The sequence below is a fragment of the Pygocentrus nattereri genome, chromosome 5 (assembly GCF_015220715.1).
Source record: "Pygocentrus nattereri isolate fPygNat1 chromosome 5, fPygNat1.pri, whole genome shotgun sequence".
Taxonomy (NCBI): domain Eukaryota; kingdom Metazoa; phylum Chordata; class Actinopteri; order Characiformes; family Serrasalmidae; genus Pygocentrus; species Pygocentrus nattereri.
In genome coordinates, this window is record NC_051215.1 from 31,879,564 (window position 1) to 31,904,328 (window position 24,765).

General features: G+C 38.2%; 1 protein-coding gene across 3 annotated transcripts; it reads right to left on the reverse strand.

The window, feature by feature from the left end:
* Nucleotides 1-7,027: 7,027 nt before the first annotated feature.
* On the reverse strand, nt 7,028-24,213 carry LOC108425025. Of its 3 annotated transcripts, XM_037538373.1 has the most exons (15): nt 23,434-24,213; nt 21,564-21,726; nt 20,615-20,807; nt 20,039-20,137; nt 19,439-19,537; nt 18,839-18,937; nt 18,239-18,337; nt 17,131-17,232; nt 16,119-16,223; nt 15,589-15,687; nt 15,147-15,218; nt 10,508-12,536; nt 10,314-10,385; nt 9,813-9,920; nt 7,028-7,305 (listed from the first exon to the last, which is right to left on the reverse strand). In XM_037538373.1, exons 1-15 carry the CDS (start codon nt 23,630-23,632, stop codon nt 7,073-7,075), a joined length of 3,771 nt encoding a protein of 1,256 aa, XP_037394270.1. In that variant the 5' UTR covers nt 23,633-24,213; the 3' UTR covers nt 7,028-7,072. The 3 variants fall into 3 exon arrangements, with proteins under 3 accessions (XP_037394270.1, XP_037394271.1, XP_037394272.1); XM_037538374.1 differs by lacking the exon at nt 20,039-20,137; XM_037538375.1 differs by lacking the exons at nt 18,239-18,337; nt 18,839-18,937.
* Nucleotides 24,214-24,765: the final 552 nt, after the last annotated feature.

Genomic DNA, 24,765 nt, shown 5'->3' on the forward strand with positions numbered 1-24,765 from the left:
CCTTGATTTATTGCATGCCTGATATTACTGTATTTTTGTAGTTTAATTTTTTTCAGGGCAGAAAGTATTAACTCTGTTAGAATTCCAGAGAAAAACTTCTGGATAGTCCTGACTTTAAAAAGTCAGTTAAAAAAGTAGTGGCTTTACATCAGCTTCTTGCTCAAATTTTTCATTTCACATTAACCCTTATGTGGTGTTGATGTTTCTGTTACTCAGTGTTCTGGTAAACCCACCACATTATTGTTTTTTTTAATCAGTACAGCCATAGCAATTTATGCAAAAATAGGGGAGTCAGTGTAGGCCAGCAAGAGGCCAGTGTAGGGTTCGCCTTTTGCAGCTGTAGGCAGTCAGCAGCCTGTCCATGTTGCCCACACACACACACACACACACACACACACACACACACACACACATAAGAGAACAGAGTGGAGGGACAGAGCACCTCCACAGTTTTATTCCCCATGGAACCACATGCATAATATAGGGGGGTGTACAGAGGGAAGTCATTGAAAAAGTGTTATTTTATATGTATTTCACAGAAAATGAGCAAAGGTCAAGGAACTTGAGGTTGAAATAATAATAAATTGCATCATTTTTTCTTTTGATAAACATTTGAATATCACACAAGGGTTAAATGTTGCAGCAGTTAGCCTATAAGGCACCAGAATATAACTGCACCATTTAATGTGGAATGGAAAATTCTAGTAAGACCCTAGCAAATAACTAGAATTCAACTTCATCAAAGCTGAAATGGCTTCTAGTTATTTACTAGTGTCACGTTACCACAAATACCAGCTTGGCGCTGTATGTGTCTTCTCACCGCAGTTTGTGAGGAGCATGCTTGAGACATTGCTTTACATTGTATTTAAAGTTTAGAGAAATGCTTTTAGCCTTAAACATATATATTTTCAAAATCCATTCATGGTGAAGAGATACATGCTGTAACGTTTGGGAGCGATGAAGAGGCGGACGCATGTGTGAAGACAAGCGAGATTTATTATGGGCAAATCCATATTCAGGGTCAAGACAGTCCAGGATCAATGAGCCAACATGGAGAGATCGGGGTACAGACATGAGAAACAAAGGAACACAGGATAAACACAACAGAAGCTGGAAGAAACAAACACCAAAAAATTCAAACACTTCAAACAATACATCAAACAAAGACCAGCAAGGTACTAGGGAAAACACAGGGCTCAAATACTACAGGAATAACGACGGTTAACATGACACAGGTGGAAAACAAGGGGGCAGGACAGGGAAGAATTAAAACAAAGAAAGCACATGGACAAGTAAACAAAAGCACATGGAAGACTGAAACCAAAACAAGAATACATGGATGACTGGGAGGGTCCAATCATGACACATGCAGGGTGTGGTAAGACAAAGTGGTACCCAAACGTAGCATTATTGATCATTACTACATATATAAAAACTCAGAGGATGTGTAGGTTCATTGGTGGTTTTGGAGAGTAAATGGAATGGCTATATTTGTGTTGTAGACATGGTGATCCCTGGTTCCTATCACAGAAATCTGAATGTTTAAGTTTCTCTACAATGAACCAATGAGCCATTTCACACCAGACCACTCTGACTCTTTTTACGTCTCAATGCCTGAATTATGCAGACATTTAAAAAATCTCTTTTGGGTTTAGGGTTAGGCTCAGGCATGAATCTTATTATTATTGTTATTTTCACTTGATCTTATTTATATATAATTTATTTATCTAATTTTAGGTCAATTATAGTGGTAATTGGTAATAAATAAAAATCATTTTATTCTTACATTTAAATTCACTTTAAAGAGCAGATGCACAGACTTTTATGTAAAATTAAATGTTCAAGATGTAAGCAAAGATATTCACAATAGTAACTACCCCTATAGATCTAAACTCAGATCTATAATCTAAGATGATAGATTATAGACACGATCTATAATCTAAGACGATAGATCTAAAAGCTCATTGACAAAAAAACTTATTACATGAAATAGTTATGAATATGCTGCCTAATGCTTTAAATGTTATTTTATGACAGTTCTGAGACAAAGTTTTTGCATAAAACACTTTATAAAAATCTATTTGGGCTGAAAGGTACATGCAGGGCTGTGCAAGGCAAAATAGCACCCAACATTACATATAAAACTCAGAAGTAGGTTCACGTTATTTTGGATATGAAGCAAAATATCTATATTTGCAATGCAGACACTGTAATACTTGGTTGGTATCACCACCATTAAAAATCTAAGCCAGTATGTTTTCCTATAACTACTCAAATGTCTTTCTGGGAGGAATTTCTCTTTAAGAATGTTTATTTCAGGTTTTAACTTTGGAAATGTAATTATTTAATATATAACTAAATAATCACTTAATTAGATATTTAGTTAGTTAATACATATGGGACATGTGTCTGAGGCCATATCCAGAAACTGTATAAAAACAAATCTGTGTGTGTGTGTCTGTGTGTTTGTACATTTTAATGAAGGAAAATAAAAACATAGGGCTAAGGAGGGGTTAGCTCTTGGGAGAAAGCAATGAGAAAGGAAGAGAACAGTAAGAGATACTGTATGAGTATGAGAGTGCATGTGAAAGTCCAGTTTAAACCTGAATAATGGCAATGATGTATTAGCAGACTCCTCTCTAAGCTCAGATTAGTTATTAGCCTGCACTGCGAAGCCCACTGATGCCTGTGGGTCAGAAAGCCTCTCATTTGGCCATAAATCTCTGCACAGTTCCTCTACTGCACCTATACCCACACACACAGCCAATGTAGTGCCTTAATTATTTACACCGGCCACTGCTCATCCACATACTGTGTGTGTGTGTGTAAGGTTGAGCACAATGGCTTCGCATGAATAATGTATAGGAATGGGTCTTTAAATATGTATCCAATCTAGACAGATGGACTCTCTTCTAGTCAATCATCTGTGATCCATTTGTCACCTTGCTGGTTTTAGAACAGAGGGGGGAGAGAGTGTGTAATCATTCTAAGGGTAGAGATGATGTGAAGCATTAAATTGATGACTGAGTATGCCCAGCTAGTTCCAGTCTGTTTAATTATAGTTTGGTAAGAATCAAATTTACACAGTATTCCCTTTACCCCAAACCACAGTTGATTATCCAAGACGTGTAGTGTCTGAAGTTTGTTATCTATACAAACAAACAAAAGTATAGACAAAATTCAGGCTTATGGCTGACATTACTGTTTTTATCCATGTCATTTTTACATTTGTTTAAACAGGAGTGCACATGCACACGCACACACACACACACACACACACACACACAAGTTATAAGGGTAACAGTAATCATAATGATAGAGCAGTAAGTCTGGTAATGGATGATTAGGGCTATATATTTTTAAGCATGCATGTGTGGATGTGAAAGGAAGTGGGATTGTATTATCTTCTTTGAGCTTTTCACCATAAATATGTTCATTAAAAATATAACTCCTTTTAACACCCATGTTGCTTTGGTTATTCTAAAAATACAAGGTAAGGACATTACACCAGCTACCAAATATCAAGATATTCTGTAATGTGCACAGAGTGTGCCACAGAAAGAGAGAGGTCGAATTCTTAAAGCTCTTATCTATGCCTTTGGAGCCTGAACTATAAGGCCTATTGCACATCTCCTCATTAAGTAAACACTCGCAGGCAGAATGTATCCCAGTCAACATGTCAACAAACAGAGCTCTGATAGACCTGAAAATCTGTCTCAATCCTCCGCTACGCTCTAATCTATAGCGTGAAATCCCATTTGAGCTAAAGATAGACACACACACACACACACACACACACAGACAAAGGAGTGTCTCAGTACCCGCTGGCTGATGTGTAATTGCAGGTGGGAGGACGGCCAGACCTTTGCTGTGTTTAAATGCCATTGCTGCCAGTGTCAGAGCCCACCCTTCTTTTTAGATGTAGTATTCCTTTTTCAGAATCAGCAGTTTCAACAAAAAACTCAAAATCACTATTTACCTGATGTCGACAGTTTCTGTGGTCTAGCAGGTCTTGTGGTAGACCACGAATGACCCCTTGCTTACAAAGTTGGCAGTTTTTGGCCACAGTAAGGGACTCTCTGGTGACAGGCAGAAGACTGGCTTGTAAGAACCTAATAACATACCAATGAGCAAACCACATGGCTAAATTATCACACTTGCCTTAAACTACTTTGAATTGTGAAGTGATCTCAGATAGAAGTGTTTATGTGGTTTGTGTATCATTGGAACATATAGTGTCATCCACAAACTTAATCTCTTATTATCATTCTGCTCATAGCCCTGCCAGAACTAAAGTAGTAGATGAGAACATTACAATTCAGTGTGACAAACAGAAGCCTGAATAACGGCCTGATGTTGCCATAGTGATCTCAGTCACCGAGGATGGAGTGAAGAGGGGGTTTGTGGAGTCAAATTGGTGGCTATTAAAAAGAACAACATGTCAACATCTCCACAGTCTTAGTGTCTGTTTTCCCATCAAACTCTTCAATTATCAATACACACATCATTCATCATAACTGGAGAGAGAGTGAAAGACACACAGTGAAAGAGAGAGCACTGAATTAAATGTATAGAATTTCATGCAATAATATTTATTGAACAAGCACAGATAGTAATAGTCTGAATGCTATTTCACGCAACATTTAAATGCTAGTTAGCAGTGTTTGTTCTCATATCAGCCTTTCATGAACCACTGTTCCGTAATTGAGGATGTAAGAAAGATTTATGATTTTAAAAGGTCATTCAGTTCAGAGTGCCATATGACTTGATTCAAATGTGCATAACAGTTTTACAGGAGTAAAATTATTTCCAAAGTAAACTGAATATTTTATTCATGTCGAAATAGTGACCACATCTGAATCAAATAAATGTATTGTATTGCTTTTATCAATGAAAGAAAGAAAAATTCCAGTGCTTGTGACCCATATTACTTTATAAATGAGTGAGAGTGAGACTGAGAGAAATGAGAGTGTGAGAGAGAGAGAGAGAGAGAGAGAGAGATCTACAGTAGACTGTTTATCATTATAAGAAGAAATACGAAGAGTGAGAAAGAAAGAGAGAACAAAATAAATAAATAAACAAAGAAAGAATCCAGTGCTTGTGACCCATGGTTACATTATTCAATGATTAAATGAGTGAGAGAGAGTTAGAGAGAGAGAAAGCGAGAGAGAGAGAGAGAGAGAGAGAGTCTATAGATCATTGCTTCTCAGCCCAGTCTGTACGGTCTATTGGACGGTTCCACAGTTTTGCTCTAACTCAGTGTGTTTGGTTCTGGGATTGAGCACAAATCTGAAAGGGTGAGATGGGCCTGAGGGACTGCTTGCTACAGGTCACCACTGAAAACAGGGCACAAGCCAAGTTATTAGAGCTGTTTTATTGAGCACTGACATGGGCGAATGAACTCCTGTGCGAAAAGAGAGAAAGAGGGAGAAAAACCGAGAATGAAAGAGAGTGGAGATTTATGACTAATCATAGCATGAAATGGAATGGCTGTTTCTCAGCAGGGGCTGAGATTTCACTGCTGCTTTACTTTGATCTAGACATCTGGGCTACGGAGCTCTAACACACATCCTTCCCCTGCCCTTCTGCTCTTCTCTCTCTCTCCCTCTCTCACACACACGCACGCATACACACACACACACACACACACACCTATACTTGTAATTATCTCTTAAGGGGGACACCAGTCAGGGACATGCTATTCGGGGACACCACTTTCCCGTGGTCCTACAGACATGAAAAAAATCATGCAAGTATAATTAAAATTAAGAAACACCAAGATCATCTCAGATTTTTGATTTAACCAAGTAAGTTTCCCAGTGTGTTCTGGTCCTGCCAAATGGGGACTTGGGACTAAATTTGCATAACACAGAAATTCTGTGATTATTATAACTTCATGAGGACGGTACTTGGGACCTAATTTGCATACACACAGATCAGTGAAAGAACATCAGGGGGACATTTAAAATCATTAAACTCCAAATGTAACTCAAAATATCTGTAGTTTTTTTTAAGTGCATACACAAGACAGCCATCTTGGTTTAACAAATTATTCCTTTTTTATTCCAGTTAAATAAATGTATTTTGTATTCACATAACACAATACTAGTCTATAGCACTGTGATTTAGTCTAGAGTGCTTTAGACTTAACAGTTTTTAGCTTCAATGGACAAAGAACTACTATATGCCCATATACCATTTTCACTGCCCTACAAAACTTGAACTTATTTTTGTCCTTTTAAATTTAGAACAAATGAAATCAACAATGCGACTGTGAACAATGTGCCAAAACCTATTTTGGGTTTTTTATTTTTTTTGGGAAAAGTCAGCTCTTACACGTATACACCGATCAGATATAACATTATGACCACCTCCTTGTTTCTACGCTCATTGTCCATTTTATCAGCTCCACTTACTGTATAGCTGCACTTTGTAGTTCTACAGTTACAGACTGTAGTCCACCTGCTTCTCTGATACTTTGCTACCCCCTAAACACTGTGTCCACTCACTGTCCACTCTATTAGACACTCCTACCTTGTTGGTCCACCTTGTAGATGTAAAGTCAGAGACGACAGCTCATTTGCTGCTGCACAGTTTGTGTTGGTCATCGTCTGGTCCTTCATCAGTGGCCACAGGACGCTGCCCACAGGACGCTGCCCACAGGACACTGTTGGCTGAATATTTTTGGTTGGTGGACTATTCTCAGTCCAGCAGCGACACTGAGGTGTTTAAAAGCTCCAGCAGCACTGCTGTGTCTGATCCACTCAGACCAGTGCAACACACACTAACACACCACCACATCAGTGTTACTGCAGTGCTGAGAATGACCCACCATCTAAACAGTACCTGCTCTGTGAGGGTCCATGGGGGTCCTGACCACTGAAGAACAGGGTAACAGAGTATCAGAGAAACAGATGGACTACAGTCTGTAACTGTAGAACTACAGAGTGCAGCTATACAGTAAGTGGAGCTGATAAAGTGGACAATGAGCGTAGAAACAAGGAGGTGGTCAGAATGTTATGCCTGATCAGTGTATTTACATGTTTTTCAAATGAAATAAACAAAAAAAAAATTACACATTGTGGCTCAAATCTTTCTTGTAAGCCACAATGCGATTGTGAACATAGAATTTGACACTCTGCCAATCTCTGTTTTTAAGCGCTGAAGGCTCAGCTCTTATGCACTGTTCGCAAGGTAGCTTCCCTGGGACACGGCATGAAGTGATAAAGTTTTTCAGGTGTCTTTCCACGGCCTGGATCTCGGTCACTTCCCAAGCTTTTCTTCTTTTCGGTACACGTGTTTTACCTAAGTATGAGAAATAAATATTACTATAAAGGAAAACACAGTACAGTGATTAAGTAAATAGTGAATTTGTTGAACTGTTTCAATCATGTTGTTGAACTCTCACAAGAAATTAAAATTATTTTGTGTGGACATTACATTGGTATTTAAAACTACAGACGCAAGCATAAGAACCGCTGATAATCATCACTCACAAAAGTTAATAAGACAAACAACAGCAAAAGAACAAAGTATACTAGGAGTGTTAAAAATCCATTTTTTTTGATCTGCCAGTTTAGTACCCGGTATTAACAATGTCTGGCCATTTTATCAGTAATCATACTATACAGATGCATTACATAGGTGTACCATTACTAACTGTAGCTCACACGTTACTTGAAAAAAAAAAATTTAAATGATATACATATATAATTAATTTGCGTGAACGTTTTGCATTTTGTATGCATGTTGTCTTTTATTCGTGATCGATTCTTAAATTGTTCCTTCGTTTTCTTTTAATCGTGCACATTTTCCTCATTTCATGCATGTTTTTTTTTATTCGTGATCACGATTTTCTAATTCATTTTCTCATTTTCTTTAATTGCGGTCGTTTTATTTTTAACTGAACACTTATTGTTTGCTTATTTGATTTGTGCGCAGGTCACATTATTTGTCTTGTGCAGAAGTAACTAACAGCTCCCTGAGCCAGTCTGACGGATTTTGATGTGTTTGATGAGATACTGGACAGAGATGCTAATCAGGTCTGATTTTGATTTGGGGCGTTATGACGAAACTGCAGCTCCTCTTCACAACAAACAGCCCTCAGATTTATCAGTGCAGCTGCAGTTTGGTCATGAAATGAAGTCAGACAATAAACTACAACCGTAATCTTCACTAAACTGCGTTTTCTAATGATCATATTTACCAGATACAGATGCAGTGCTCCTGAGTCAAGCTGTGGTGTTGGAGATCATCACACAATTACAGGAAGAAACGATCAGCGTCATTTCAACCAACTCAAATACACACAGAAACGTTCATGTGGGATGAGGTCAAATGGCGAGAGAGATTAATAGATGGTCTAATCTATGGATTAGATGTAAATATATTAATGTGAGGATGCTGAAATGCTGATTATTTTGTCCTGTAATTGTGTGATGTCTCTAACACCGCAGCTTGATGCAGGAGCAGAAACACCGTGGGCCATTTGCTGTGAAGGAGAACTACACTTTCCTCAACACTTACACTTTTCCTTAACTACCCAAATCACAATCAGACCTAATGAGCATTTCTGTTCATTATCTCATCAATCTAATATATAAAAACCAGTCAGACAGTCTCAGGGACATATTAGCAGCTTGCGTCTATTACATTTACTTTGTGCACGAATCAAAAAACCAAATAACGCATGTTGAGTTAAAAAGAAAACATGACCACGATTAAAAGAAATGAGGGAGCGATTTAAGAAATCATAACCACAAATAAAAGAAAAACGTGTGTATAAACTGCAAAATGTTCTCTCAAGTTTATTTTTTTTCCCTCCGTCCCCTCCAGGGCTCCATAATATATGGAAACTATGCTGCAAGAACAGCCAGTTTTGAATTCAGGTTCTGCATCACAGGAACCAACCTACTCAGCTTACAGCAGTTTATCCCTGCCTATTTACACTGAGGTTCTATAAAGTCTTTCACTTCTGAATGAGGTGCAAAGCACAATCTAATCTGAACAGAGATAACTGATCATATTTCAATCTTAGAGGCATAGAAACAAAAACCTGTTTAATTTTGTTTAAAAAAAAGAGTTTGGGAAACTCATGTAGAAATTATTTTGACCACTCAAGTAATAAGTAGACCTCAAGAAAAAAAAAATACAATTAAATGTGTCATATAGTCCGTTTAAGCAATGACCAGTGGCAAAAAATAAAATAAAATCTGTTTACTGTGGTCACTAAAACATGAGGTTTAGGCGATTTAACTTCATATCTTTATTTTGTGTTGAATGACAATTTTATTTATACTAGATTACACTATTCCTTTAATTAATTCAGTGCAAAAATTTAAAAGACATTAGATGATTTAGAAGATGTTCCTGTTTTTCTGATGACATGTAATCAGGTAGGAAATACAGTGAAATAAGGTGTTCTGCCTGGCTCTGCCATTGTTGCTGCTTAGTGAGTTTTGTTTCCACAGCTACAATTTTAAGAGAGAATTTTTTTCAGCATAGCTTTCATACCAACTGTTTCATTTTACTTGTCATACCAGTGACCCTGACCTATGCCAATGCAACAGGCACAGCAGTGTTGCTGTGTACACCTATCGGCCACGTTAACAGATATCTGTACCTGATAATGATAAGGTATGTGGTCCTAACTATGGACCATTCTGTCACACAAGCATTCATAATTAAAAAAACAAAACAAAAAAAAAACACTGTACGAGGGTAATTTTCTTTACATGGCCTAAGTCAGCAACAACTTAAAACTTTTGTGCTTTGTGGCAAACACACTGAGAGAAGCAGAATTAGCCTGTCACCTTTAACAGAAGGTATCTTCAGTGATTTCTTCCTCTCTGGTAGGGAAATAAGTGCAGTGTCAAGTGGTGGTACTTGTGTTGCTTCTGGTGACTCCTCTTGCATTGCTTCTGATGAAAGTTTTAACATTATAGCATACAGCATTACATTTAAATTCTACAGTTTGGTGATTTTCTTCTGCTCAAACACTCCTGATTCAACACATCTGTTCATTTTCAGGTTTAGGATCTGTTTAAGTAGGAGGATTATCTAATTATTAACATATTAACTGTTCTGGACACCAGCGCCCCAGAACCAGAGCCAAACATCCTTGGGGCCAGTACTTCTGTAATGTTTTCATAGTTTGCATAATAACTGAACAGATTACATTTTGTTCCTATTTATTTCCTGTACAAATCAACTATAGACTGCAATTTATTTATTTATTTTTGGAAAACCAAGAAAAACAACTATTCAACTAGCCCACGAAATACCATGCTGTTCTCCCCTGATGATGAAAATACCTCCAAGTTCTTCATATGTTTCATCCTCTACCTCACTTCTTCCTTCATCATCATCAATTAGCTCCATCTCCTCTGCAAAAATACAAGCATTGACAAAATGTAAGTTAATTAGGCTTGTAGATCACAACATTAAAACATCTGTACTGTTGTATCATTGTGAATGAGATAATAAAAACACAGAAACTGTTATATACCATTTGGGTCAATATTGATCTCATCCAAATTCTTGCCCTTGAAGTCCGCAAGTCTCCCTTGTTCTAATGCCATAAGAACTTTGCTGACTTTTGCAAGTTGGAGGGTCTTTTCAGGAAGGCGATAGTACTCCCTATGAATTCTGATGTCATGTCCCAGGAAGTTTGCTAACTGATCCATGTCTGTGTCCTTCAAGTTTAGAACTGTAGAAAGAGTGGCAGCATGTTTTCGCAGTTTTGTGGATGTCAGTGCATCAGGACTATTTGCATTACAAGACTTCGCAAAGCTGCGGATACAATCTGATCCTCTGTAATGTGACATTGCTGATGGCCGGGCAAAGAGATAAACATTGTCTTTCAGCACTCCACAAGTCTCCCTGTTCTTCACAAGCAACTCTACTGCATTCAGCATTTTAGGGGTCAGCAGAATGGGAACTGGACGTCCTCTTTTTCCTCTGATCACAATTCTGGAAAAGTGCCTGCAGAGTTTTTTCTCAACTTCAGAGAGGGCCCAATCTATATCATCATGTGGATCACTGCTGTCCCTGGATAAGAAAGCAGACAGGAGCATACACGATACCTCTCCCTCTCTACGACGGTTAAAGAGGATGATTTGAGTCAAAGCGACCTTTGCAAGCTCAGACCAGTATTTTGATGTGGGCTCCGCTGATAACTGCTTGATCAACTCCTCTTGCATTTTATTGAGAAATGCATGAAGTTTTTGCACATCTTCTGTAAAAGGCAACACTGTGGGGGCATTCCACTTTGACTCCTCAAGATTTCGTGCTGCTGTTGCAGAGATCAGTTCACACCACCGTTCTTTATGTATTTCTTGGAAGTTACTGAAATTCTGTGCCAAGCAGTGGTCTTTCGCAATCAAAGCTTTAGCTTTCATGAGTTTGCTGAGCTTCATCAGGCTTATTCCAAGTTTTTTTGCTAGAGAAGGAGTTTTGTATGTGTTGGCTTCACTATCATATCCACATGTATGTCTGACAGCTTGAACCATCTTCATGTAGTTTTGAGGATGTATAAAATCTTCCATTGTCTTTAGAGATGCAACGTTTCTGCCAGTGATAAGTAGTTTTCCTAGTTCTCGCAACTTCTGTCGTACGCATGCTTCATGTTTTGCAGTTGATCCACCTTTGTTCAACAAATGTTCCCCCAACTGAATGATGCAGCTATCATTTTTGACAGCAGCTGTGATTTCATCTGCATGCATGAGGCTTAAAGCCTTCCACAGTGCTTTGCTTATGTGTGAAGGTACAGGCTGTGCAAATGCACAGAGAGACTGGACACGGTTCTTCCCAGGTTTTGGAGTAAAACCTTCAGGGCCTAGTTTACAGACCTTCATGTGTCGCCAAAGAACATTCCTGGTAAATAACCCTTGGCAATATGCACAATGCATAAAGTCAGTGCCTTGGGCTTTCTTCGGTGGTCGTTTGCATGGAATCAGTTCACCCTTGCCTGTTTTAATTACAGAAGCATTATGGACAAAGTTCCCTCTATGTCGTAAATTATCCAATTGCATTTTTCTCTGTTTAGAACCCTTTGGGAAACTGCATGCTATAGCCACTTCTCTTTCACTGGAATGGACATACTGCAGATGTCTTGCCATCTTGCTAAAAGGTTTCAAACAAAACAGACAGTAATGTTTCTTGTCATATGCTCTACGACCATCACGTTTTCTTCTGACTGCATTGACTACTACTGCCCCTTCTTCTTGCACAAGCTCAGAACTGCTGCAGACTCCATCACTCTCTATCACTTCAGAACTTTTATTTAGATCCATAACTTCAAGGTTGCTTCTCTCTGTAACACCCATGACACCTGAAGATGTGCTATGAGGGACAAGATTAGAGGGGGTAGCTTCATCCACAGAAGACAGACAGCTCCATTTCACTGGTTTACGGGAGGTACTACTCTCTGAACTACTTTCGTTCCTTTCATCTCTAGAGTCAGGGACGTACTCCTCTCCACTGTCTGAAGTAGAATCAAATAGCTCATCTGAATCTTCAGGAACAAACCCTCTCATCTAAAAATCAATAATACAAGGGTAATTTTTTAAATGCATCAGAACATCAGAAATTAAAAGGCAAATTCATAAACCAAGTCTATATGACAAGTATTTGTCTCCTGCATGATTTTCTGAATATTTACTTTTTTCATGGATTGCTGAAAGACAAATGACTACTGAATCAGGATTCCAATATAGCACACTATATTGCCAAAAGTATTCACTCCCCCATCCAAATCACTGAATTCCAGTGTTCCAGTCACAGGTGTATAAAGCCGAGCCCCTAGGCCTGCAGACTGCTTCTACAGACATTAGTGAAAGAATGGGTCGCTCTCAGGAGCTCAGTGAATTCCAGCGTGGTACCGTGATCGGACGCCACCTGTGCAACAAGTCCCGTCGTGAAATTTCCTCACTACTAAATATTCCACAGTCAACGGTCAGTGGGATTATAACAAAGTGGAAGCGATTGGGAATGACAGCAACTCAGCCATAAAGTGATAGGCCAGATGGGGTCAGATGCTGAGGCACATAGTGCGCAGAGGTCGCCGACTTTCTGCAGAGTCAATTGCTACAGACCTCCGAACTTCATGTGGCCTTCAGATCAGCTCAAGAACAGCGTAGAGAGCTTCATGGAATGGGTTTCCATGGCCAAGCAGCTGCATCCAAGCCTTACATTACCAAGCGCAATGCAAAGCGTCAAAAGCAGTGCTGCAAAACACTGCTACTGGACTCTAGGGTAATCCGATGGATGAGCCTGGGTTTGGCGGTTGCTAGAAGAACAGTACTTGTCTGACTTCATTGTGCCAATGGAGTCAGTCGTGGGCTGGAGGTTAGGGAACCAGCCTTGTGACCGGAAGGTTGCCACTTCGATCCCCTTGGCTGAAATGACTGAAGTGCCCTTGAGCAAAGATGGATAAGGCTTCCCGCCACTTCGGGCAAGTATGCTCACTGTTCCCTAGTGTGTGTGTTCACTAGTGGGCATGTATGTGGGTGTTTCACTGCACAGATGGGTTAAATGCAGAGGTCGAATTCCACAGTGTGCAAATGTGCAAACACAGTTGGCTGATGGTTCTGAGTTCAACTCAAGTGTAAAGTTTGGTGGAGGGGGGATTATGGTGTAGCGTTGTTTTCAGGAGTTGGGCTCAGCCCCTTAGTTCCAGTGAAAGGAACTCAATGCTTTTAGCAAAGCAAGAGATTTTGGACAATTTCATGCTCCCAACTTTGTGGGAACAGTTTGGGGACGGCCCCTTCCTGTTTCAACATGACTGTGCACCAGTGCACAAAGCAAGGTCCATAAAGACGTGGATGAGCCAGTTTGGTGTGGAAGAACTTGACTGGCCTGCACAGAGTCCTGACCTCAACCCAACAGAACACCTTTGGGATGAATTAGACCGGAGACTGCGAGCCAGGCCTTCTCGTCCAGTCTGACCTCACAAATGTGTTTTGAATAATGGTCAAAAATTCCCATAAACACACTCCTAACCCTTGTGGAAAGTGTTCCCAGAAGAGTTGAAGCTGTTATAGCTGCAAAGGGTGGGCATCACCCACAACATCATATCAAACCCTATGGATTAAGAATGGGATATCATTCCAGTTCGTATGCGTGTGAAGGCAGACGAGTGAATACATTTGGCAATATAATGCATATACAAAGAAATATTTTACAAGAATAAAATTACGTCATTCTGAAAAGGGCTGTGAATTTGTTTCTAGTTTTGTGTCATACTACCTGACGTACAAATTATAGAAGATCTAGGATGTCTAGTAAAACAGTCACTACATTCTGCAGATTGAACATCATACCCATGTTCAGTCTCAGTGATTCTAGTGTCAAAGTACGGGCATGACTTGGCTCACTGCAAGAGGCATTGGCAAAAAGGAATTCAGTGGTGTATTTGAGAATTTCACAGGAGGATATCAGCCCAATCAGTTTAGAAGTAAACCTGGTGTTCAATTTGATCAAACAGCAACAGAACAAGTGAAAATACAAAATCAAGCATACTTACGTCTAAAGAAAATGAAAATTAGATATGGAATGCCCCTTAGTCAATACCCAGACATAAATTCCACTGAGATATCATATTAAGTCAACTAAAGATCAAAACTTTTACCCCTTTCTGTAAAGAGCATTTACTTTACCTTATTTGCACAGATTGATGGAGATATGAGGTGTGCGAAATATTTCATGAAGCTCTATTTTAACTGCTGAAATGTTAAAAACTTCTCCTTTCACAATTCCAAAGTGATAAGCATCCTGTATTATGTCACAGTTTGCCATAGAAATTAGATGATAACAAAAATACATTTTTAATAATAATAATAAATTGCTGACTACATCTGAATATTTTGCATTTTTTTCCTCATCTTGCTTGGTGTGTAATAACCTTAACACGTGCACGACACTGCAGTGGCAGTGAGAGTTTGTTAAATAATGGCTGTTGTGTGTCTATGGCCTGCAGCTTTTTTAATGTTTTGAAGTTCACAATAACGTTACTGTGTGTCTTTAATGTTGCAATATACTGTATATACCTTATACCGGCACATGCCCATAAATTCACTGAAATTTTAAGTTATGAATTAATATTCTAATGAAATGTATCTGCTTTGGAATGAATATGATATACTTACTAGAATACTTCTAGTCCTTCTTAATTTAGGTACACATGCATGCTCGTCATCAGTATTTCCAGACGAAGAACTCTTCAATAAAAGAAGAAAAACATACAACATTGATTTAACTCTACAACTCCCTCAACAATGTAAAAAAGAAGTATGCTCATAACATAGTTGCACAAATGTAGTAACAGGCTGAACTTAAAAATAATTCCATACAGTATTAAATCTACGGACAATTTAACTAAGACTGGCAAGGTGTATTGACATGAGAGCCTTTATTACGTTCTAACATTTCTTCTCAAAACAGAAAATTGTATGAAAGTTCATTCATACTGAATTGTTAGTGTGCTATACTGTAATTAGAAACTTCAAAAGTCAAAAGTTCAGCTGAGCCCATGTCCTGATTACAACTTCAGAAAGCTTTTAAAAACTAATGACTTCTAAAGAAATGTACCTGCCCAGAACTGCTGTTGTTGCTGTGATCCTTCAGAGGCTCTGACTGACGAGACATAGGGGTGACCCATGCAGTCTTCTCAGGATTGGAATTTCTCATCTGTAAAGTTCAAATGTACATGACTACAAGAGACTTGAACATGAATAGGTAGAACAGGTAGCAAGAAGGAGTCTTGACTATGACAGTGACTAATGATTCTCTTTGACAAAACAGCAAAACTGTGTCCTCCTCTGTCATCTGTAATATTATATATTTTGGAATTAAAATGTGAGATAATGGTAAGACATACTTTGCAAAGCCCAAGGTATGCTTAAAATCCTACACAATTTCAGTATTATGAGCATATAACTTAGGCTGACAAGTATACACACACACACACACACACACACACACACAAGTTAATCAAGTATGAAAATGACCTTAAAGCAAGCAAAATCTATACTGTGCCCTAAGAAGCTCTTGTACAAAATTCAGAGTTGGTGATTTTCATGCCTAACAAACACTTGTGAATAACCGCAAGAGAGACTTACCTTATCACTTGCTGAGGAACATGCAGACAGAGCAGGTCTGGACTGCAATGGCAGACAGTTCTCTTGAGCACTGATCTCTGAAATTGTGTCCTTCTTGGTCCTCTGCTAATATATTGTAAAATTTTACAAAATCATGAGTCCTAGTACACAACTGAAGAGATGCTATGCAATTGAACAAAAACCCCTTTAAGAATATTATCCTTTAGACAAGACTGAGAACAATCAAATGGCTTCAACTCCAGACTTTAAACAGATTTTCAGAAAGTAGGTGGTTAAATCTTGGCCCGTCATGATCACTTTTGTCATACAAATAATAGTGATTAATGATTTAATTGTTCACTGTATGCAAGCCAAAAGAAGCTGAATTAACTGATTAACCTGTGTTTGCTTAGTAGCTAAATAATAAACTACACTGTTGTGTGCATATACATACTCACAAGTGTCTACAGATTAGTAAGTTATGAAAAGAATGAGTAGTTTTTCCCCACAAAGAACTAAATTATCAAAAAAAAAAACGAATTTTGCCATCATACATGCTGAAAACATTAGAATTAGCTGCACTGTTAACAAAAACAAACTCACTCTAAGTCATAACTGTTTTCATAAGCCTCATAATATCATCAAGTATATTTATTTCCTCACCACAATGCACCCAGTTCAAATTCTGCTTTTTGTAACAATGACTGTGAAATCTAATGACTTACATAATTGTGATCATGTCAAATAAATTTAGCATTTATGTAATAACTGTGACAAGCTTACATTAATGAGGTATATCAATAGTTCCATTCAACAATAGTGAATACAAAATTTAAAAAATGAATTCAAGGTCAAAAATACTTTGAGGACGCTTAACACACTTTATGACCGTCTGATTGTCACAGCTCAAGATATAATTTTCCCCTTTGATTTTCTAATTCTACATATACTGTAAAGATGCAAAATTCAATTTCAGCCTTGTTGGCAATTTTCCGATCTAAGAAACACTTGGGAATGACCACAAGAGACTTACTTGATCACTTGCTGAGGAACAAGCAGACAGAACGGGTCCTGATTGCAACAGCTGATCGTTCTCTTGAGCACTGTTTTCTGATATTGTGTTCTTTCCAGTTCTCTGTACATATATGGTACAAATAGACAGCAAATGTGACCAAAGTACAAGAGATGCTATGTAATTTAAAGATATGTTCACTGTTTATGTATAAAAATATCGACACTTTAGAATCACAATGTAACAAATCAGAAATCTTCAGCTCTAGACTTTGAACTGGATTGTCTGCTAGATTTTCATCTTTGGTTGGAATAAAACTGGTCCTTAATTACATAAAAAATGTATTTCCTAAGTGTAAAAAAGATTAAGAAACGGAATTCAAAAACTTACAGGCCTCTGAGGTAAAAGATTTCAACATTAAAATCGGACTTTTAGACAGGCTTTATAGTGCACTGACATTCATTCAGATATATAAACATTTTTGTAATTAATGCTTACATCTGTCACTCAAAGTGCTTATGCACATTAAGGCCTAAACATTCTTTGTGAGGACGCTTAACACATTTTGTGACCATGTGACTTGTGGGGACACTGTCCTAGCTGAGAGTATTTTCCCAACAACTCTCTCATTTACACACATTTGACCAAAGCCTGCATCGTGGGGACTCCGTGAAGTTAAGTTAAGTGATACTGTTTTGATCCCACAACCAGGGAAATTCCATCTCCGCATTTAACCCATCCATGCAAGTGAAACACCACACACACACTAGGGGGCAGTGAGCACACTTGCCCGGAGCGGTGGGCAGCCCTATCCATGGCGCCTGGGGAGCAATTGGGGGTTAGGTGTCTTGCTCAAGGACACCTCAGTCATGGACTGTCGGCGCTGGGGATTGAACCGGCAACCTTCCGGTCACAGGGCCAGTTCCCTAACCTCCAGCCCACGACTGCCCCTAAGTCATCACATACAACAAACATAACTGACAAATATGATGTTCTGAAACTTCCAAACTTGCTCACGATATACTTTTGCCCTTTCATTTTCTAATTCTATATATCGTAAAGTTACAAAAATCAAAGTTGGCTATTTTCATGTCTAAGGAACACCTGTCAATGACCAAAAGAGGCTTACCTGATCACTTGCTGAGGAACAAGTAGAAAGAACAGGTTCTGACAGGGATGGTGGCTGACTCTCTTTGATGTTACTCCTGGAAACTGTGTCCTCCCTAACCTGTTCAAATATGGTATATTGAGAAATTAACTAAGAAATGCAAAGACAGACTTCATATACACATAACACTTCTATTACATTGGACCAAACTTAAAGCAGAAGACATGTTACAACTTTACAAAACTCAAACATGCACTGAGATATGCAAATGTAGTATTTCCTCACTGCTTACACACATTAAGGCTTAAACATTCTTTGTGAGGACGCTTAACACATTTTGTGACCATGTGACTTGTGGGGACACTATCCTAGCTGAGAGTATTTTCCCAACATCTCTCTCATTTACACACATTTGACCAAAGCCTGCATCGTGGGGACTCCGTGAAGTCATCACAGACAACAAACATAACTGACAAATATGATGTTCTGAAACTTCCAAACTTGCTCACGATATACTTTTGCCCTTTCATTTTCTAATTCTATATATCGTAAAGCTACAAAAATCAAAGTTGGCTATTTTCATGTCTAAGGAACACCTGTCAATGACCAAAAGAGGCTTACCTGATCACTTGCTGAGGAACAAGTAGAAAGAACAGGTTCTGACAGGGATGGTGGCTGACTCTCTTTGATGTTACTCCTGGAAACTGTGTCCTCCCTAACCTGTTCAAATATGGTATATTGAGAAATTAACTAAGAAATGCAAAGACAGACTTCATATACACATAACACTTCTATTACATTGGACCAAACTTAAAGCAGAAGACATGTTACAACTTTACAAAACTCAAACATGCACTGAGATATGCAAATGTAGTATTTCCTCACTGCTTACACACATTAAGGCTTAAACATTCTTTGTGAGGACGCTTAACACATTTTGTGACCATGTGACTTGTGGGGACACTATCCTAGCTGAGAGTATTTTCCCAACATCTCTCTCATTTACACACATTTGACCAAAGCCTGCATCGTGGGGACTCCGTGAAGTCATCACAGACAACAAACATAACTGACAAATATGATGTTCTGAAACTTCCAAACTTGCTCACGATATACTTTTGCCCTTTCATTTTCTAATTCTATATATCGTAAAGCTACAAAAATCAAAGTTGGCTATTTTCATGTCTAAGGAACACCTGTCAATGACCAAAAGAGGCTTACCTGATCACTTGCTGAGGAACAAGTAGAAAGAACAGGTTCTGACAGGGATGGTGGCTGACTCTCTTTGATGTTACTCCTGGAAACTGTGTCCTCCCTAACCTGTTCAAATATGGTACATTGAGAAATTAACTAAGAAATGCAAAGACAGACTTCATATACACATAACACTTCTATTACATTGGACCAAACTTAAAGCAGAAGACATGTTACAACTTTGCAAAACTCAAACATGCACTGAGATATGCAAATGTAGTGTTTCCTCACTGCTTACACACATTAAGGCTTAAACATTCTTTGTGAGGACGCTTAACACATTTTGTGACCATGTGACTTGTGGGGACACTATCCTAGCTGAGAGTATTTTCCCAACATCTCTTACATTTACACACATTTGAGCAAAGCCTGCATCGTGGGGACTCCGTGAAGTCATCACATACAACAAACATAACTGACAAATATGATGTTCTGGAACTTCCAAACTTGCTCACGATATACTTTTGCCCTTTCATTTCCTAATTCTATATATTGTAATGCTACACGTATCAAGGTTGGCTATTTTCATGTCTAAGGAACACATGTCAATGACCAAAAGAGGCTTACCTGATCACTTGCTGAGGAACAAGTAGACAGAACAGGTTCTGACAGGGATGGTGGCTGACTCTCTTTGATGTTACTCTTGGAAACTGTGTCCTCCCTAACCTGTTCAAATATGGTACATTGAGAAATTAACTAAGAAATCCAAAGACAGACTTCATATACACATAACACTTCTATTACACTGGACCAAACATAAAGCAGAAGACATGTTACAACTTTGCAAAACTCAAACATGCACTGAGATATGCAAATGTAGTGTTTCCTCACTGCTTACACACATTAAGGCTTAAACATTCTTTGTGAGGACGCTTAACACATTTTGTGACCATGTGACTTGTGGAGACACTATCCTAGCTGAGAGTATTTTCATCTCTAACATCTGATTACATCTCTAAATAAAATACATCTAAACATAAATTAATGAAAAAAGACTTTAAGGCATAATGCTATGTTTACCTTCACAGTCTGAGACAAACATTTTCCAGTGGTTAGTCACTTTCGAACATTTGTCAATTAATAAATTACAGAATGTACTGTCTTTCCTTTTTAAATTTTTTCATTAAAAAAAACTTTATATACCTTCTTTCGCCATGGCCAGTCACCTCCTCCATAATCGTAGGTGATTTCATCTCCCTCTTTTATGTCCTCTATGGCAAACAGGCAGAGATGTGGCCTTCCATCTACTTCAATCATCTTCATTCTGCAATTTGGGTGCTTGTGGTCATCGTTAACCAACCTCCCAAATGATCCATCTTCTTTGGCAGCATCAATACTTTACAAGAGAGACAGAATGAGAAAAAAGATAACTGAAGGGATAACAAGTATATATCTGTTCCTATCTGACACACAGGAAGTGAGATCACAGCTATGTAGTTTTGTGAGAGTTCAGCAACACAAAGTCATGTACAAAAAAGACCATTAAGTAATTACTGACCACTCAGACTGCAAGTGCTAATTTCGATTACAAGGAAACTATTATGCTTATTTTCAATGTTCATAATTTCATTTTTGTGGTCTAATCGAATACATTCCAAAAACACATTTTTCTCATACTGTACATCTCTGTTTGCCCTGTTAGAGCTCCTGTGTCTTTAAGCCCCGCCTCCCGATGAGCCCAGTGAGCTCATCAGTGAGTTGGTTTATTGAACAACCAATAGAGTGCTTGAATGACTTCAATAGCCGCTGTGCGCTGTGTGAGGGCGCAATGAGCTCGCCATTACGTGGGCAGTAAGGACTGTTATGACACTGCTTCGTCTTATAACAAAGGAAAAGGCCTGGAATTCCAATGAGGCATTTCAGGCAGTTGAGAAAAGTGGGTTCTGTGGGAGAGAGTTTCTCCCCCTGGAGTGAACTGTGAGCTTTGTAACCTTACAGAACGTTTACGTACACAAAAAGCTACATAAACTAAAGATAAAAAAAGAACAGAATAACAGGCCCCCTTTAAGTTAAATTTCCATTTCATTCCATCAGGATAGATCCTTTTACTTGTACAATCTGAACTGAGATTTAGCTATTCATAGTCACTTACCACCACATTTTCCCCTTCCATTTGAAGTCAAACATGAACACAGTACAAAGACTGTGATAGAGTCTTCTTCTTCGTTGAGCTTCATAAAAATCAATCCTATCCCCCCTGTACTCAACCACAAAATCACGTTTGGAAAATTGAGCTAAGGAGAAGACACCTCGTCCTGCAAAAAAAATGATAAAGATACACATTAACAAATTGCTACACCAACAAAATAGCGCCACTAATCTGATTAAGTACTGAAACAGTAATACAATTACAATCCCATTTCCAAAATAGTTGCACAGTGTGTAAATAAAAACAAAATGCAATGATGTGCAAATCATTTAAACCTTATATTTAATTGAAAATGGTACACATAAATAAAATATTACAATTTTATAGATTTAAACACAGTATATGACCATATCAAATTTGATGCAGACAACACTTTCCAAAACAGTTAAAATGGACTGAGGGGAAGTGGAAAAGTGTCCTGTCGTGTGACAAGTCAACATTTGAATTTTTTTTTGGAAATCAAGACCACCTGGATTAATGTCAATGCATAGTTCAAAAACCAGCATTCATGATGGTATGAGGGGCATTAGTGCACATGGTATGATGTACACATCTGTGAAGGCACCATTAATGTTGAACAATACATACGTTTTAGCAATATATGCTGCCGTCCAGACGACATCTTTTTCAGGGAAAGCCTTAATTATTTCAGCAAGACAATGTCAAACCACATTCTGCATGTATTATCGCAGCATTGCTCCGTATTAAAAGAGTATGGGTGCTAAACAGACGTGCCTGCAGTCCAGACATGTCAACACTGAAAACATGCCGCATTATGAAATGAAAAATATGACAAAGGAGACCCTGAACTGCTCAGCAGCTGAAATCCTGAATCAAATAAGAACAGAAAACAGTTCACTTTCTAAACAACAGCAATGTCTCCTCAGTTCCCAAACGCTTATAGTGCTGTTAAAAGAAGTGTGTTTCATCACCTCTGGTAAACAGGCCCCGTCCCAAATTTTTTGGAATGTATTGCTAGCATCAAATTAAAAGTGAGCATATATTTTTCAAAAAACAAAATTTCTTAGTTTCAACATCTGATGGGTTGTCTTTGTACTACTCTCAATGAAATACAGGATTTAAATGATTTGCATATCATTGCATTTTGTTTTTATTTACATTTTGCACAGCAACACAACTTTTTAGGAAATAGGGTTATAGTTAACACAGTATCCCAGATGTATCTAAATAAGTACCGTGAATTTTGCAATTCAGCCACATTTAAAAAAAATTTTAATCAAAATATACACGAAAAGGCTTCAACGTTTGGACAAAATAAAAAATGTTACTTTTATTGTTGCTCATTAGTGGGACAGTATTAGAAATGTTCAATTAGAATTGGCTTAAAGACTAAGTTTGGTAGTTTGGTATGGAGCCATCCAGCCGTGTACTCCACTGACATCATTACCTTCATACCTTTGGAAACAAAAAAAATGGTAATTTCTAGATAATTCTGCTTTTTAAACTAGTCACTATGACTTAAGTAACTGTTCCAGAAGTGCTTATTTGTAGGGTGTTATTCTGCTTTCTTTCAAATGGGAACAACTGAATTAAAGTCACCGTGATTCAATTACAGTTTTCTTTCCTTTATAATTTTAAAGTTTAATTAACAAAAAAAAAGAACAACTGCCCAGGTTTTTCTCTGGCTTCCATGCTCTGATAGATGCATAAGTTTTTTCATGCAGCATTTACAAAATGTAACTGCCCTTTGTGTATAGTGGCTGTTAACTGAAGAGAACAATGAAGAAACACTTATTTTAGAACAATGATCTATCATACAGATAAAACATGTGCAGGTACATATTTAACCTACCTTTCAAGGGATTGATGTACTTCACCTCTAGCTTTGATGTCTTGTCAGTCTTTGTGATCACATGATGTATGGAGTCTTGCAGTGGACTGATTCTTCGTGACATTTTTAATTCTTCAAGGAACTGTCCATATATTGACTGGATAAAATAGGATAATAAAGATTCTAAACAAATCACAGAAAAACACATAAAAATCAACATATGCTCCTCCAAAAACAGAAGTGCCCATCACTGCCACATCCAAAGTTTTCATCCAAAACATTTAAAAAGAGCACAACCAGGCTTTGGAGTGTTTTCTTCAGGGCCAAGGATGAGTACTTTTGAAAAGACTTTTACTGTTCAGATTGACAAAGAGGTTTACCGTCAGCTATTTACAAATACTTAACTTTTTCATACTGTTCTTAAAGCGAACCCTGACTGTTCAGACATAAAGGGACATAAAGGCCCTGATATGAGGTACATGTTCAAGTCTATTAAATTTAATTATACAAACCAAGCAAAACACTACTCATTATTAAAAATAGATAAAACCTCTCTAATAGTAGGTTGCCATTATTGTTTTCCACATCAAATGGATGCTCTCTCTCGTCCACTAAGCGAGGAACAGGAAGCTATTCTCATTTACCTCCAATATATCATTCGGTCTTTCCCACTTTAGCTAGAACGTGATATTACTCAGGAGACAAACTTGTTGATTGTCTTATTTACCACAGGACTGATCTCAATGCAAACACCTGACATCACAGTGTGACAATGGGGGCCTAGTCATACAGGAACTTTGCCTATTTGCCATATTCTTTTCATAATAAACATTTCTTTCTTGTTTATATATAATAATTTAATAGCACTGTAATATGCATAATAGTACTTTAATAGTATTGGATATGTACACTGTTGAAAGTGTTAACAGCCTGGGTTCCCTTAAATTTTCCTACTCGTTACTTCTCTATGAGAAAGCAAACAGTAGGTTTAAAGATTGAGATTTAAGTTTTATTACAGCCAATCAAAAGTACTGCAACATGCAGAATTTAACTGCTCTTGTTCTTTCAGCTCTAGAAAACTGTTTGGAGACTCTGATGTACAGAAACAACGTTTTTAAGAAAAACAGCTGATTTCAGCCCTGCAGTGCAGGAAAGGCACTAGATTCACACAATTACTAGCTGATTAAAACATGTAAGGGCTCCCCAGTAAAACATCTCAGCATGTTGTTCTGTTTGTCTGATCTGCTGCAGAAAGTGCTCAGAACTACAGGACTGCAGGACCACCTCTCAACCAACACCAGCACCATGCCCTCCCCTCCCCCCACCGCTGACCTGCTCTGCTCTCTCTCTGCG

Bases quoted from the DNA above. Each gene is read 5' to 3' on its own strand.
- LOC108425025 (XM_037538373.1), bottom strand. From the start codon at position 23,632: ATGTTGATTTTTATGTGTTTTTCTGTGATTTGTTTAGAATCTTTATTA. The intron at 15,688-16,118 runs GTAAGTCTCTCT...TGAACTTTACAG, and splicing joins GTTCCTCAGCAAGTGATAAG to ATGAGAAATTCCAATCCTGA. The intron at 15,219-15,588 runs GTACATTTCTTT...CTTTTATTGAAG, and splicing joins ACAACAGCAGTTCTGGGCAG to AGTTCTTCGTCTGGAAATAC.